General features: G+C 44.3%; 1 protein-coding gene across 3 annotated transcripts; it reads left to right on the top strand.

Annotated features, from left to right (window-relative positions):
- The first annotated feature begins 297 nt into the window (after positions 1-297).
- adprm (ADP-ribose/CDP-alcohol diphosphatase, manganese-dependent) lies at positions 298-15,398 on the top strand. Of its 3 annotated transcripts, none has more exons than XM_078400929.1 (4): positions 298-329; positions 2,269-2,911; positions 6,143-6,265; positions 11,050-15,398. In XM_078400929.1, exons 2-4 carry the CDS (start codon positions 2,302-2,304, stop codon positions 11,349-11,351), a joined length of 1,035 nt encoding a protein of 344 aa, XP_078257055.1. In that variant the 5' UTR covers positions 298-329; positions 2,269-2,301; the 3' UTR covers positions 11,352-15,398. The 3 variants fall into 3 exon arrangements, with proteins under 3 accessions (XP_078257055.1, XP_078257057.1, XP_078257056.1); XM_078400931.1 differs by lacking the exon at positions 298-329 and adding an exon at positions 972-1,181; XM_078400930.1 differs by lacking the exon at positions 298-329 and adding an exon at positions 1,165-1,260.
- Positions 15,399-15,523: the final 125 nt, after the last annotated feature.

Raw genomic sequence — 15,523 nt, forward strand, 5'->3', positions numbered from 1 at the left:
CAGATATCATTAATCAAACATTTTTAAAAACTCGTTATTCCCACAAAATATTTGCTTCCGTCTACTAGCTGTATTACGCGCTGAAACAGGCGACATGCCTGGCTGTGACTGCAACACCAATGCCCAGCTGTGACTGCAACACCAATGCCTAGCTGTGATTGCAACACCAATGCCTAGCTGTGCCCGCAACGCCAATCCCAGCTCCACCCGGAAGCAGCCGATGGGGCCGGTTGAACCCAGAGAGGCAATGCGCGAGAGACGTCACGCGCGGCGCGGCGCGGCGCCGCGGAAGTGACGGTGGGATTGATGGTGGTGCGGGTGTGGCGCTGGTGAGTGAAGCCGAGGCGGGACCGGGGACAGGGCCGCTCTCCGCCTTCCCTCTCCGCCTTCCCTCTCCGCCTTCCCTCTCCGCCTTCCCTCTCCGCCTTCCCTCTCCGCCTTCCCTCTCCGCCTTCCCTCTCCGCCTTCCCTCTCCGCCTTCCCTCTCCGCCTTCCCTCTCCGCCTTCCCTCTCCGCCTTCCCTCTCCGCCTTCCCTCTCCGCCTTCCCTCTCCGCCTTCCCTCTCCGCCTTCCCTCTCCGCCTTCCCTCTCCGCCTTCCCTCTCCGCCTTCCCTCTCCGCCTTCCCTCTCCGCCTTCCCTCTCCGCCTTCCCTCTCCGCCTTCCCTCTCCGCCTTCCCTCTCCGCCTTCCCTCTCCCGGAGCCGGGGCAGGGCCGCTCCCACTCGGCCCCCCCCCCCCCCCCCCCCCCCTCCGCTGCGGCGCCTCACTCACTCACTCACTCACTGCTGCCGACTTTGAAGTAGTTTTGTGTGAGAAGGAACTGGTTTACACTGAAGGTCGACACCAAATGCTGGAGTGACTCAGCGGGTCAGGCAGCATCTCAGGAGAGAAGGAATGGGTGACATTCCGGGTTCAGTCTGAAGAAGGGTCTCGACCCTCTCTCCTAGATGCTGCCTGACCCGCTGAGTTACTCCAGCACTTTGTGTCTATCTTTGAAGAAATTCTCCTTTCGTTGCTCCCCCTCTGTGATTCTTCCTTTACCACCGCCTGCTTTGATGTGCCGTCTTCGCACCTTACATTCTCTGTGTTTCCTTACATATCTCTAATTTCTCCGTGAATGGCAGCATTTAAGAGACTTTTGGATAAACACGTGGACGGAGATTATCTGTAGGCAGCTAAGGGTCAGTCCTGGCATCATGTTGGGCACAGACATTGTAGGCTGAAGGCCCTGTTCTTGTGCTATACTGTTCTATATTCCATGTAAGCCATTTTCTGCATGTCCTCACAAACAGTACCTTGATAATTGCCAAATATCCTATCTGTTGTTTATAGACGGATATTGTCACCAACTATACTTGCGAGAATGTTGTAGTTCTTTGAATAATGTTATGGGATTTTTTGTCTACAAGAGTTCGGAAAGATTATTTTAGTCGAAAGATGTCACTTCCTATTCAGGTCATCAGGGAAGCTCTCAGCAACCACTGGTTCACATATTGCTGAGGGATAGACAAGGTTAGGATTGTGCTTTGTTACTTACTGTTCTATTCACCTCATGAGGTGGGTGTATCTGAGGGGAAACGTGATTTCTAAATGATGACAAGTTAATCTTTTAGAAATGTTCTGATAAATTTAACCATTTATCCCCAGAGGCAATAGTCATAAGGACATGTGGAGTAGAATTAGGCCATTCGGCCCATCAAGTCTACTCCACCATTCAGTCATGGCTGATCTATCTCTCCCTCCTAACCCCATTCTCCTGCCTTCTCCCCACAACCTCTGACACCTGTGCTAATCAAGAATCTCTCTCTGCCTTACAAATATCCACTGACTTGGCGTCTACAGTCTTCTGTGGCAAAGAATTCCACAGATTCACCACCCAATAGTGGCTCCAATGAAAAAAAATCCTATTTGAACAATATCAAGAAAGCACAAATGCCTCACCAGGATCACATAATCATAAATCCATATTATATCATTTTGAAGAGAAGAGACTGCAGCTGGTGAAACTTTGAGCAGAGCACAAGGTGGTAGAGGAACTCAGTGGATCAGGCAGACACGAGGGAGGGAATGGATAAATGACGTTTCGGGTCAGGACCTTTCTCCATCCCCAGATACTGCCTGACCGGCTGAGTTCTTCCAGCACTTTGTGGTTTGATGTATATGCTTATGAAGTTCTCCAGTCTGCTGTGACCTTACAGTACAACTGACACCCTGTTTAATGTTAAATCCAAATCACTCTATCCACTTTATACCTCTTTTTTTAATTAGGTGGTGGACATGTGGAAGTGAATTATTTAAAGAATGGAGACAGAAGCAGCTGAAAGTGATCTGTACTTCACATTTGGAGTGATTGCCGACATTCAATATGCAAATGTACCGAATGGCCTCAACTACGCAAGGACTAGAGAACGTTACTATAGAAACAGTCTGTGTCTGTTGCGTGGTGCTGTCAAAGAGTGGAATGAAGAGTGTGTCACTCCCAAGTTTATTCTGCAGCTTGGTGATATAATTGACGGATGCAATTCCCGAATAAAGGCCTCTGAAGAAGCGCTTGAAACAGTAATGAATGACTTTACAAACTGTGTGGCTCCGGTGCACCATGTCTGGGGAAATCACGAATTGTACAACTTTGACAGGACACAATTACAGCAATCGGCACTCAATAGCAAACACCTGGAAGGTGACATCGTTTCTGACAACGTGCCTAGTTTCAGTGTTAAGCCTGAGAGTAACGATGATTCTGAAGCATTTTATGGCTACCATTTTAGTCCTTTTCCAAAGTTTCGATTCATAATAACTGATGCATATGATCTAAGCATTCTTGGAAGGGAAAAGAGTAGTAAAAAACACAATACTTCAGTTCAGATACTGAAATCAAACAACAAAAATGAAGATTCCAATAGTCCTGAAGGTAAAAATCATTAGCTAATATTTAACTTGTGCAACTTTTATTTTACGTTGTGTAGCTGCCTGCCTATTTTTCCCATTTCAAATGTTTGGTGTTATTGAAAGAGGAAAATTATATGAAAAATGTCTACTTTTGAAGCTGCTACATTGTGAGCATATTTACAGTGTGAATCATTCATACGACAGTTTAAATGGGAGATGCATAAGTTAAAGCAAAATGCATACTCTGATCTAATTATCTTTGTTTTGCTTTCCTTCGGTATCACATACTGTTGTATCCTTCTGTTTGCAACAGTACCAGTGATTTACTTGTTCAATCTAAAACTGTGAGGTTGTAGCAGTTAATTACTTATTTCCCAATGTGCAAGTTGTCTACCTTTTGGTACTGAAGGCTGCCACAGAGAATGGAAGAAATCTTGAAATGCTATCAAGGTTGCTGTTTAAGGAAAGTCTTTGTAGCTGCAGGGGCAAAGATTACTTGGTATAGAATAAATTAATGCTATATAAACTAATTTCATTTAGCCGAGGAAGTAATTTCATCAAGCCATAATTTCCTGAATGGGATAATGTCTTTATTTTTAAACAACTATACATATCAATTTATACTTAAAATCCCACTTTTTTTTGTATTTTCCTTTGATTCTTGTATATGATTTACCGTTAACTTCACACTGCTAATCTCTGTTTCATTTTCTCATAGCTGCATATTTTTTTATGATTAGTGCAGTCATACATGGCTAGTAATAAAGTGTTTTGTTCAGCTAGTATGTTATAACATTTTTCAAACTTTTCTGCAATGATAATTATCTAAAAGCTCATTGAAAGATTTATTTTACTATAAACCGTAAAGAAAGTTAGATGATTGAAGAATTAGTTTGTCAACACAACATTGCTATAGCAATATTAATTGGTCTGTGAGACAAATTTACCTTCAGAGAATGTAGACACAAAATGCTGGAGTAACTCAGCGGATCAGGCAGCATCTCAGGAGAGGAGGAGTGGGTGACGTTTCGGGTCGAGACCCTTCTTCAGGCTGATGTCAGGGGAGGGGGCAGGACATTGTCCCGCCCCCTCCCCTGACATCAGTCTGAAGAAGGGTCTCGTCCCAAAACGTCACCCATTTCTTCTCTCCCGAGATGCTGCCTGACCCGCTGAGTTACTCCAGCATTTTGTGTCTACCTTCGAATTAAACCAGCATCTGCAGTTTTTTTCCTACTTTCAGAGAATAATAATTTAAATATACATTTTCCATTATCACATGTTATGGAAAATCATGCATAATTCAAAGGGGAATGGTGTTGGAAATATTTTTTGTAAGAATTCATTTACCCTGGAAAAGTACAAAATGGTCAGGTCAAAAAAAGTTAAAAGTCCTACAAAAGTTAAGTGTGTAAATACTCATATAGAGATGTCATTAGAGAGTCATTAGAGAGTCAGAGTGGACAGCTATGTGCTGAGCCGGAAGAAATGGGGGAGATATTAAACAATTTCTTTTCTTCGGTATTTACCGAGGAGAAGGATATTGAATTATGTGAGGTAAGCGAAACAAGTAGAGTAGTGATGGAAATTAGGAGGATTAAAGAAGAGGAGGTACGGACACTTTTGAAAAATATAAAAGTGGATAAGTCTCCAGGTCCTGATAGGATATTCCCTAGGACATTGAGGGAAGTTAGTGCAGAAATAGCAGGGGCTATGACGGAAATATTTCAAACGTCATTAGAAACGGGGATGGTGCCGGAAGATTGGCGCATTGCGCATGTTGTGCCTTTGTTTAAAAAAGGTTCTAAAAGTAAACCTAGCAATTATAGACCTATTAGTTTGACGTCTGTGGTGGGAAAATTAATGGAAAAGATACTTGGGGACAATATATATAATTATTTGGATAATCAAGGCCTGATTAGAAACAGTCAACATGGATTTGTGCCTGGAAGGTCATGTTTGACTAATCTTCTTGAATTTTTTGAAGAGGTTACCAGGGAAATTGATAAGGGCAAGGCTGTGGATGTTGTCTATATGGACTTCAGTAAGGCATTTGACAAGGTTCCACATGGAAGGTTGATTAAGAAGGTTAAATCGTTGGGTATTAATAGTGAGGTTGCAAGATGGATTCAACAATGGCTGAATGGGAGATACCAGAGGGTAACGGTTGACAATTGTATGTCAGGTTGGAGGCCAGTGTCTAGTGGAGTACCCCAAGGATCTGTGTTGGGTCCACTGTTGTTTGTCATTTACATTAATGATCTGGATGATGGTGTGGCAAATTGGATTAGTAAATATGCAGATGATACTAAGATAGGTGGAGTAGTTGATAGTGAGGTAGATTTTCAAAGTCTACAGAGAGACTTGGGCCTTTTGGAAGGGTGGGCTGAAAGATGGCAGATGGAGTTTAATGCTGATAAGTGTGAGGTGCTGCATTTTGGTAGGACAAATCAAAATAGGACGTACAGGGTAAATGGTAGGGAATTGAGGAATGCAGTGGAACAGAGGGATCTGGGAATAACTGTGCATTGTTCCCTGAAGGTGGAATCTCATGTGGATAGGGTGGTGAAGAAGGCGTTTGGTATGCTTGCCTTTATAAATCAGAGCATCGAGTATAGAAGTTGGGATGTAATGTTAAAATTGTACAGGGCATTGGTGAGGCCGAATCTGGAGTATGGTGTGCAGTTCTGGTCGCCAAATTATAGGAAGGATGTCGACAAAATGGAGAGGGTACAGAGGAGATTTACTAGAATGTTGCCTGGGTTTCAGCACTTAGGCTACAGAGAGAGGTTGAACAGGTTGGGTCTTTATTCTTTGGAGCGTAGAAGGTTGAGGGGGGACTTGATAGAGGTTTTTTAAATTTTGAGAGGGACGGACAGAGTTGACGTGGGTAGGCTTTTCCCTTTGAGAGTGGGGAAGATTCCAACAAGGGGACATAGCTTCAGAATTGAGGGACAAAGGTTTAGGGGTAACATGAGGGGGAACTTCTTTACTCAGAGGGTTGTGGCTGTATGGAATGGGCTTCCGGTGGAAGTGGTGGAGGCTGGCTCGATTTTATTATTTAAGAGTAAATTGGATAGGTATATGGATAAGAGGGGATTAGAGGGTTATGGTCTGAGTGCAGGTATATGAGACTAGGTCAGGGAGAATGGTCGGCGTGGACTGGTAGGGCCGGACAGGCCTGTTTCCATGCTGTAGTTGTTATATGTTATATGTCCTTGGTATCAATCTATGCAATCATTCTTTTAATCCACAGGCCTTGCTGGACTGAATTTACGCTTTTTGGGATTTAATGGAGGTTTTAGTCAAGACCAACTTGAATGGCTAAACAATATATTAAATTTCTCTGATTGTAATCAGGAAAAGGTTACCGTCATTGGTAAGTAATTTATTATCAATCCCACATAGAGGAGCAAGAACATCCTTGCCAATAAAGGGTAAAATGCAAGCTAAGACACAACTACATTTCTGCATTCAGGAAGGATATGATCACATGAGTGCAAAGGAGATTCATTGGGAGAGATTCACGCGAGCATTCAAGGGGAGAATGCTGCCTGGGCTGATGAATTGGTTCTGATGGATGATTGTCTAAATTGGGTTTGTTTGTTTGTTTGGAACAATATCGACATGGGGGAAATTTAATTCAGGTCCAATAATATGAAAATTTAAGAGAGAGTGAACAGAAAGGACCAGATTCATATTCATTTTTTATTTAGCTTATTGTCAAATAACCCAGAGAGCAACTAAATTCCTTGTTCACGTGAAGCTCGCAGAGTTAACAGTATACATATAGTAATGATAAATATAACAATAAATACGAGTGCAAGAAAGCAGAACAGGGCAAACTTGTAGTGCAAGATCGCGTAGTGCAAAAGAATGCTGAAATACAGGTTGAGCACTGATTTCCCGCACGCTCGTTTCCAGAGCGTTTTTGGATTTTCTGTCTGGACCAACAGAGGTTGCATGGTAATGAAACAACAATCCACCCCTGGCCTGCTAATCACACCCCTCCCATGTCTCTAAAGCATCACGGAGTGCCATAAGCATAAATAAAACAAATATAAAATGCAAACTGAACATGAATAGAATGACCCGCTGACCCATCCCCGGCTCCGACCGTCTCCCTGGCCGTTTAGAGCCCGGCTTCCAGCCCCACCCCTGCCTCGCAAGTGCACCAAGCGGGCCCCTCTTCACCCTTCACACTGTTGGGTGACAGAGTTGTTATGGCTCACGTTGTTCCTGGGAACAGTGCTTTCTTCAGGCCACCGTCACTGACAGAACGCGCTCAGTCACCGTGAGGATCCCTCCTCTCACCTGCTGTCGGCAGTGGCTTTTACCGCTACGTAGTCGACTGCTGCCGCCGCCTCCTCTCATCGCTCTGTCCAGTCGGCCTCCCCAAACCCCACCGCCGCAGCCTCCTTTTCCTGTGGAGTTGCCGACATACTCCATCTTGGAAGCAACAGCAGGTGAGAGGGAGGGGGAGCCACGGTGACCAAGCGCATCTATCTTGTCATTGGCAGCGGCCTGAAGAAAGCACGTCCTGTTGGGGGCTGCAACGTCGGCCTCAACGACAGCTGTGTGAACGGCCAAGAAAGGATTGCTGGTGCAGACCGGCATTGCCGCCTAGTTTTAAAATGAAACAACACTGTGCTGGAGTAATATGGCCGACTGAATCTGAGGAAAGGTCTCGGTAGCACGTATCCATGTTCTCCAGAGGTCCTGGTCATCTGCAATTCTTTGATTCAAATACATACGCTGATACTACCGTACTCAGTTATAGTGGACAATCAGCAATAACTGACACCACTCCTCCGCTATGATCTGTTATAGCGAGTGTTTACAGTAAACAGACCATAGTGGAAGGAGTGGTGTCCATGATTGCAGATGATGGTTAATAGACAAAAGCACACAAAGTGCTGGAATAATTCAGTGGGTCAGGATAGGTGACATCGTAACCCTTCCTCAGATTGATTCAGTCGCTGAGTTACTCCAGCACTTTGTGTTGTTTCACTTTAAAACTAGGCACAGATGCCATTGATCTGCATCTGCAATCCTTTCTTCACCGTTCACACGGCTGTTGTTGCAGCTCACGTTGTAGCCCCCTGACAGGATGCTCTTTCTTCAGGCCGCTGCCAAAGATTAGATGTGCTCGGTCTACGTGGGTCTCGCTCCCCTCTGCCCTGCTGCTGCTTCTAAGGTGAAGTATGTCGGTGATTCTGGGGGAAAAATAGGGGGGATGGACAGAGCGACAGGAGAAACAGGCAATGGCTGTCGAGCGGGGAGTGGGCAAAGCCACCGGAACAGCAATAAGTAGCAGCAAGTGAGAGGGGAGGGAGCCCCATGGTGACGCAGTGCGTACTGACGGTGGCGGTGGCCCAAAGAAATGCTGTGCCCAGGGGCTACAACGTGAACCACAACAACAGCCGGACTGTGTGGTGAGTGAAGAAGGGCTCGCTGGTGTACCTTGGGAGTCAGGAGTGAGATCGGTCGAGGCGGTCGGGGAGACGGTGGGAGCCTGGGATGGGTCGGCTGGTCTATCCAATATATCCGAAACCCATAATATGGGGGTTGTTAAAACAAGGGTTTAATGTGTTATCTTTGCGAAACGGGAGAAGATTGAGAGCAGAGTTGTAAAGGCGATTTTGGGAAGCAGCCTTTTAAAAGTGCTCTGTGAATGAAAGAAGACTTGACAGGAAATTCAGAGTTGCAGATGGTAAGAGGAAAATTGACCAGAATGGTCGGAGGAGGAGTTGAGGGATGGTGTGTGGAGGCCAGGCAGACTTGAAACACGAGAAACTTAAACATTGGGCCCATAGAGATAGAATTAGAACAGGCCAAGGAGGGATTTCAATGTTTAGATGCAAAACAAATAACTCTTTTGTGATGGAGGGCCACAACCCGGTAGAGCGCTCGTCACACAACCGCTGGGCGCTCGTAATTATGCCAGAATAGGAGGGGGGCGGGGGGGCATCACTGGCCAGAACATCAGTGCTTAACCATTAGGATAGAAGAATAAATGAGATAGAGTTACTAATAAGAGTACATGGCAGCACCTCCAAGAATGGGGTGTGAAATGGTATCACAGATAATCTCAGTGGGGAAGAAACTGTTCTTAAGTTTGGCTGTCTGATCTTTCAGGCTCCTGTATCTTCTCCCGTAGGGTAGAAGAGAGAAAGGGGAATGGTCAGGGTGGCAGGCATTCCTGATACTTCCAGCCTTCCTGATGCAATGCACTGTGAAGGTGGACACGCGAGAGTGCTAATGCTGTAATCTTCAGTAAGCCCATGATGGATTGAGCTGTGTTCACCACTCTCTGCAGGTTGAGATGGTGAAGAGCAGAGCAGTTGCTATACCAGGATTATATGCATCCCATCAAAATACATTCTATATACATTTGGAACGATTCGTGAAGACAGTAAACTCTTCCCAGATGTCTAAGAAAATAACGTGCTGATGCTCTTTCTTAATCGCCACGTCAATGTAATGGGACCAGGTTAGGTTGTTGGTGATATGGATCGCTAGGAACTTGACATTGCCCAGCATTTCTACAGGACATTGATGAGGACAGGCACAAAATGCTGGAGTAACTCAGCGGGACAGGAGTGTGTTCACCCCCTCACTTCTTTAGGCCACCAACTAACTATTTTCTCTTACTAACATTGAGTGCTAGATTATAGTCCAGACATCAGTTTCTCGATATCTCTCCTTGCAGCATCTCAGCATTGGAGTAGATCCAGTCAACAACTTTCATATTATTTTTTGGAGGAAATGTTATGACCATTCTAATCGAGTGAGGTATGTTGGTCAGGAAGACCAAAATCAATTGCACTTGGAGGCCCCAGAGCCAAAGTCCAGAAGTTTAGGGATGAGTTTATTTGGTAGTATGGTGTTGAATTCCCAAATGTTGAAGTCTGAAATGTAGTCAATTAATGGCATTGGTCCAGGCATGAGTGCATTTATTATCAAGCTGATCCAGGGCTGGATGTGTGCAATAGAGATGGTGACCTTCATCCATCTATTTTACCTGTGTGCACATTGCAAGAGGTCTAGATTGTCCAGAGGATTGGTGCAAATTTGGGCCATTACTAACAATAGCAATTGAAGAGGTGGAAAAGCTATTCAGGAGACAGAAAAGCCAGAAATCTCCAGGACCGGACAATGTTTCCCCCTCTACCCTCAAGCTCTGTGCCGAACAACTGGCACCAGTCTACACAGATATTTTCAATCGGTCCCTGCAAACCTGCACTGTTCCTACCTGCTTCAAAGTCTCCACTATTGTTCCCGTACCCAAAAAGCCAAGGATTACTGGTCTTAATGACCACAGGCCTGTCACACTGACCTCTTGTAATCATGAAGACCCTTGAAAGACGTGCTGGCGCACTTGAAAAATATCACAAGCCCCCTGCTGAACCCCCTGCAGTTAGATCAGTGGATGATGCAGACAACCTAGGCCTGCACTTCATCCTCCAGCACCTAGACCGCCAGGGGACCTATGCAAGGATTTTGTTTGTGGATTTTAGCTCTGCATTTAACACCATTGGGATTTTTTTTTTCCTGCATCTAGCTTGTCTAGTCCTCTCATAATTTCATACGTCTCTATAAGATCCCTTCTCATCCTTCTAAAGTCCAGTGAATACAAGCCCAGTCTTTTCAATCTTTCCTCATATGACAGTCCCGCCATCCCAGGGATTATCCTCGTGAACCTATGCTGCACTCCCTCAATAGCAAGGACGTCCTTCCTCAAATTAGGAGACCAAAACTGCACACAATATTCCAGATGTGGTCACACCAGGGCCCTATACAACCTCTCTACTCCTATACTCAAATCCTCTCGTTATGAAATTAGATTAGTCCTATAGTTTGCACAAATGTTATATTTAAACCAGGGTTTACAAGGGAATGACTAGACTTTAGCTTGCTTTGCTTTAAGGAGTCCACATACGATAATTGTCAACTCTGCCTTGCTGTACCATTCGCAGCGTGGTACGTCATGTGGTTACAACATCATCTCACACCACTGGTTTTGTCTGGTTTGACTGAGGCACTGAAACATGGACATTATAGGATTCTTCCTTTCATAATTCAATTATTGAGCAATTTAGCTGTTAAAATGGATTAAAAAGGATGAAAAATACATAACTGTGAACTATTTTCTTACTGCAGGCCATCTTCCTGTTCACCCAGACTCTACAGACCCAATGTGCATTGCCTGGAACTATAATGAGATGCTTTCAATGCTCCACACACACAGTAGTGTGATATGTTTTCTAGCGGGACATGACCATGATGGTGGCTACCACTTGGATGACCACGGAATTCACCATCTTATCTTTGAAGGTGTGATTGAAACATCACCAGAGAGTCAAGCATTTGGTACTGTTTATGTATATGAAGACAGAATGATCCTAAAGGGAAGGGGCAGGACTCCCAGCAGAGTTTTGCGATACAGAGAAAAGATAAATTAATGGATTTGTGTATTCATGTAGAACAACAGAAAGACCTCTGCGACCTTTGTACATCTGACAATCAGTTGCATGACATTTGCCTTCGAAGGCTGCAATTTACCAACCAAATACAGATGGCCTAGCACTGCAGGAGTAATTGAGGACATTCTCCAGAGGAAAAATTCTGCAAATTAGAAAACGGGTCCTTGTATTTCCATGTTGTTAACTGAAAGGAAAACCTGCGTATTTGCACTTTCTGTCATTTCAGGAACGATGGAATCTGAAATTAATTCTAGGTGTTATTCTGGATTGTTCAACGTAATTATTGTATTACATCAAAAATGTGTATTAGCGCATGAAATATTTTCAGTGTAATTTAGGAAACAGAAGAACCAGATACCATCCATTCTTTTCTCGCAAGCAGCAATGGATTAAAGATTAGCTGTTCTGTTATTTTCTGATGTTAAAGTAGGGCTAGATATTGGCTAGAATACCTGAATTATGACTGCACTTTGCTTTGAAAGTGGTAACTTGGGATCTTTGACATTGATCTCATTAGGTCATAGAGTGATACAGTGTGGAAACCAGCCCTTTGGCTCAATTTTCCCACACCGGCCAATATGTCCCAGCTACACTAGTCCCACATGCCTGCGCTTGGTCCATATTCCTCCAAACTTGTCCTATCCATGTGCCTGTCTAACTGTTTCTTAAACGTTGGGATAGTCCCTTACCTTGAACCTATGTCCTCTGGGATTCCCCTACTTTGGGCAAGAGATTCTGTGCATCTATCCGATCTATTCCTCTCATGATTTTATACACCTCTATAAGATCACCCCTCATCCTCCTGCTCTCTGAGGAATAGAGTCCCAGCCTAATCAGCCTCCCCCTATAGCTCACACGCTCTAGTCCTGGCAGGCAGCATCCTTATAAATCTTCTCTGAATCCTTTGACAATATCTTTCCTATAACATGGTGCCCAGAACTGAAGACAATACTCTAAATGCAGTCTAACCAACATCTTATACAACTGCAACATAACCGCCCAACTTCTATACTCAATACTCTGACTGATGGCCAAAGTGCCAAAAGCCTTTTTGATTACCTTATCTACCTGTGACTTCAAGGAACTATGCACCTGCACTTCTAGATCCTTCTGCTCTACAACACTCCCTAGAGAACTACCATTTACTGTGTAGGTCATGCCCTTGTTAGACATCCCAAAATGCAACACCACATTTCTCCGTGTTGAATTCCATCAACCATTCCTCAGCCCACCTGGCCAATCGATGAAGATCCTGCTGCAATCTTTCACAACATCTTCACTATCTGCAAAACCACCCAATTATCTGGGGATAATTTTGAAGCAGAGTGGTAATCATAATCGTTAATGCATTGGTTTGGGTAGCTCTCAGCTATGATTGCTGTTATGAGTAACCTTGAACATATTGGGTTGTGGAGCTGGCCATGATGCTCACTGCAATGCAATTCCAAATTATATGAGTGGCGTTACTATGTTTCAATACACTTTTGCAAGAATATATAGAAGATTACATAAGGAATGTAACAAACTGCTCCAATGGTTTTACATAGCTTTGACTTGCCCTGGTGTTGGCTCCCATCTGCTCAGGGTGGCTTCATTGCAAACATGGCGATTGGTTTGTCCTAAGCAACCCCAACCATTTTTTAGAATACAAAAGAATCATGCTGGTGACAATTGCTTAATTCAAATCCATTCTCTTGTGCCTTCCCCTAATTATTCTTTTATGACCCATGCACCCGATCCCAATCAGTGGAGACACAAGGAACTGCATTTGCGGGAATCTTGAGCCAAACACAGTATTTTCCATTTATCAGCTCATGATAGAATGTTGTCTGGGTCTTGCTGGATAGGCTTGGGTTGCTTCCTTTGCTGAGGAGTTGCAAATGGAATCAGGCGTCATGCAATCGCCAACAAATATCTGTCGCTCATATCAGAATGTACTTCAACCTTTTTGAAAGACCAAGTGCAGTTGTATAACTGAGCTGTCCTCAGGTTACACGATAAGGTCAGTTTACTCTGCCCAGGCAAACCAACTCCAATCGGAAGAGCCTGACTGTTCAGTGTCAAAAGCCTTCTTTTCAAGATATCGGGAACAGTTGTGATGATTCACCAGCAACTTTTCTCCTTGCTTTAGTTTTCCAGCTTCTTTGCCCTTGAAGGCCCCTTTAAGGCCTTGTCTTAAAGTTGCTGATATTTTTTTTGTGATCATGAGTCAGCCAATCAGCCAATTCCTTTCAAGATCATTCAGCAGGTAATCTAGGCTGACAAATCAATGCAATACTAGAACCACACTGGCAGCTGCTCCATTCTGCCCCTTTCAGGTGGAAGTCAAAGATAAAATGGCACTGTTTAAAGATGTGGATTGCTGTCCCTGTGACTGGGCCAACATTTATCCCTCAGTCAACACCACCAAGGAACAATAAATAGCCTTGTCCCACAACAGCAACATATAACCAAACTATGTCTAGAATAAAGCATTGGTTACAATTACTGGATCAGTTGTCTAGTGTTTTGGTTGAATTTGAGATCACAAGGCAGGATATAAAATTACAATCTTTATTTATTTTTTCAGATATGGTGATCACAAAGGTCCAAGGAATCCATTGCCAAATAATTAACAACCAGTCCTGCAGCTAATGCACAATTTTGGGCAATCTGTTGTTTAGAAATACAGCATGGAAACAGGCTCTTCAGCACACCGAGCCTACGCCAATCATCAATCACCCGTTCACACTAGTTCTGTTACCCCATTTTCCCCACTCCCTATACAATTTACAGAGGCCAATTAACTTACAAACCCACAGGTCTTTGGTATGTAGGAGGAAACTGGAGCACCCAGAGGAAATCCTCACAGTTACAGAGAGAACATGCAAACTCAGCATCTCAGGTCAGGATCAAACCTGGGTCTCTGGCACTGAGACTGCAGCTCTACCAGCTGCACCACTGTGCTGTCCTTATTGATCTTGTCTCTTTCCATACTTCTCCAAGAAATAAGGAAATCCCAATACAGAAGTGAAAAAGGTTTCATGACATTCATGACGCAAAGCTGGATGGCAGAATGAGCTGTGAGGAGGATGCTATGAGGCTGCAGGGTGACTTGGATAGGTTGGGTGAGTGGGCAGATGCAGTATAATATGGATAAATGTGAGGTTATCCATTTTGGTGGCAAGAACAGGAAGGCAGATTATTATCTGAATGGTGTCAGATTAGGAAAAGGGGAGGTGCAACGAGTCCTGGGTGTCCTTGTACATCAGTCACTGAAAGTAAGCATGCAGGTACAGCAGGCAGTGAAGAAAGCTAATGGCATGTTGGCCTTCATTGCGAGAGGATTTGAGATTAGGAGCAAGGAGGTCCTACGTTGGTTGTACAGGGCCCTGGTGAAACCGCACCTGGAGTATTGTGTGCAGATTTGGTCGTCTAATTTGAGGAAGGACATTCTTGCTATTGAGGGAGTGCAGCGTAGGTTCACCAGGTTAATTCCCAGGATGGCGGGACTGGCATATGATGAAAGAATGGGTCGACTGGGCTTGTATTCACTGGAATTTAGAAGGTTGAGGGGATCGTATAGAAACATACAATTCTTAAGGGATTGGACAGGCTAGATGCAGGAAAAATGTTCCTCGTGTTGGGGGGTGTCCTGAACCAGGGGTCACAGTTTAAGAATAAGGGTTAGGCCATTTTGGACTGAAATGAGGAAAAACTTTTTCCATCCAGAGTTGTGAATCTGGAATTCTCTGCCACAGAAGGCAGTGGAGGCCAATTCACTGGATGTTTTCAAGACAGTAGATTTAGCTCTTAGGGCTAATGGAATCAAGGGATAGTGGGAAATAGCAGGAACGGGGTATTGATTTTGGATGATCGGCCATAATCATATTGAATGGCTGTGCTGGCTTGAAGGGCCAAATGGCCGACTCCTGCACCTTTTTTCTATGTTTCCTTTAAAGACATTTAAACTTTTTGTGATTTTTTTCTTTAGAATGTATCTCAAGTTCAATCTATGTAGGAAAATAACTCCAGATGCTGGTTCAAAATGAAGGTAGACACAAAATGCTGGAGCAACTCAGCGGGTCAGACAGCATCCCAGGAGAGAAGGAATGGGTGACGTTTCGGGTCGAGACCCTTCTTCAGACTGAACCCAAAACGTCACCCATTCC

This window comes from Rhinoraja longicauda, chromosome 6 (assembly GCF_053455715.1).
Source record: "Rhinoraja longicauda isolate Sanriku21f chromosome 6, sRhiLon1.1, whole genome shotgun sequence".
Lineage (NCBI taxonomy): Eukaryota > Metazoa > Chordata > Chondrichthyes > Rajiformes > Arhynchobatidae > Rhinoraja > Rhinoraja longicauda.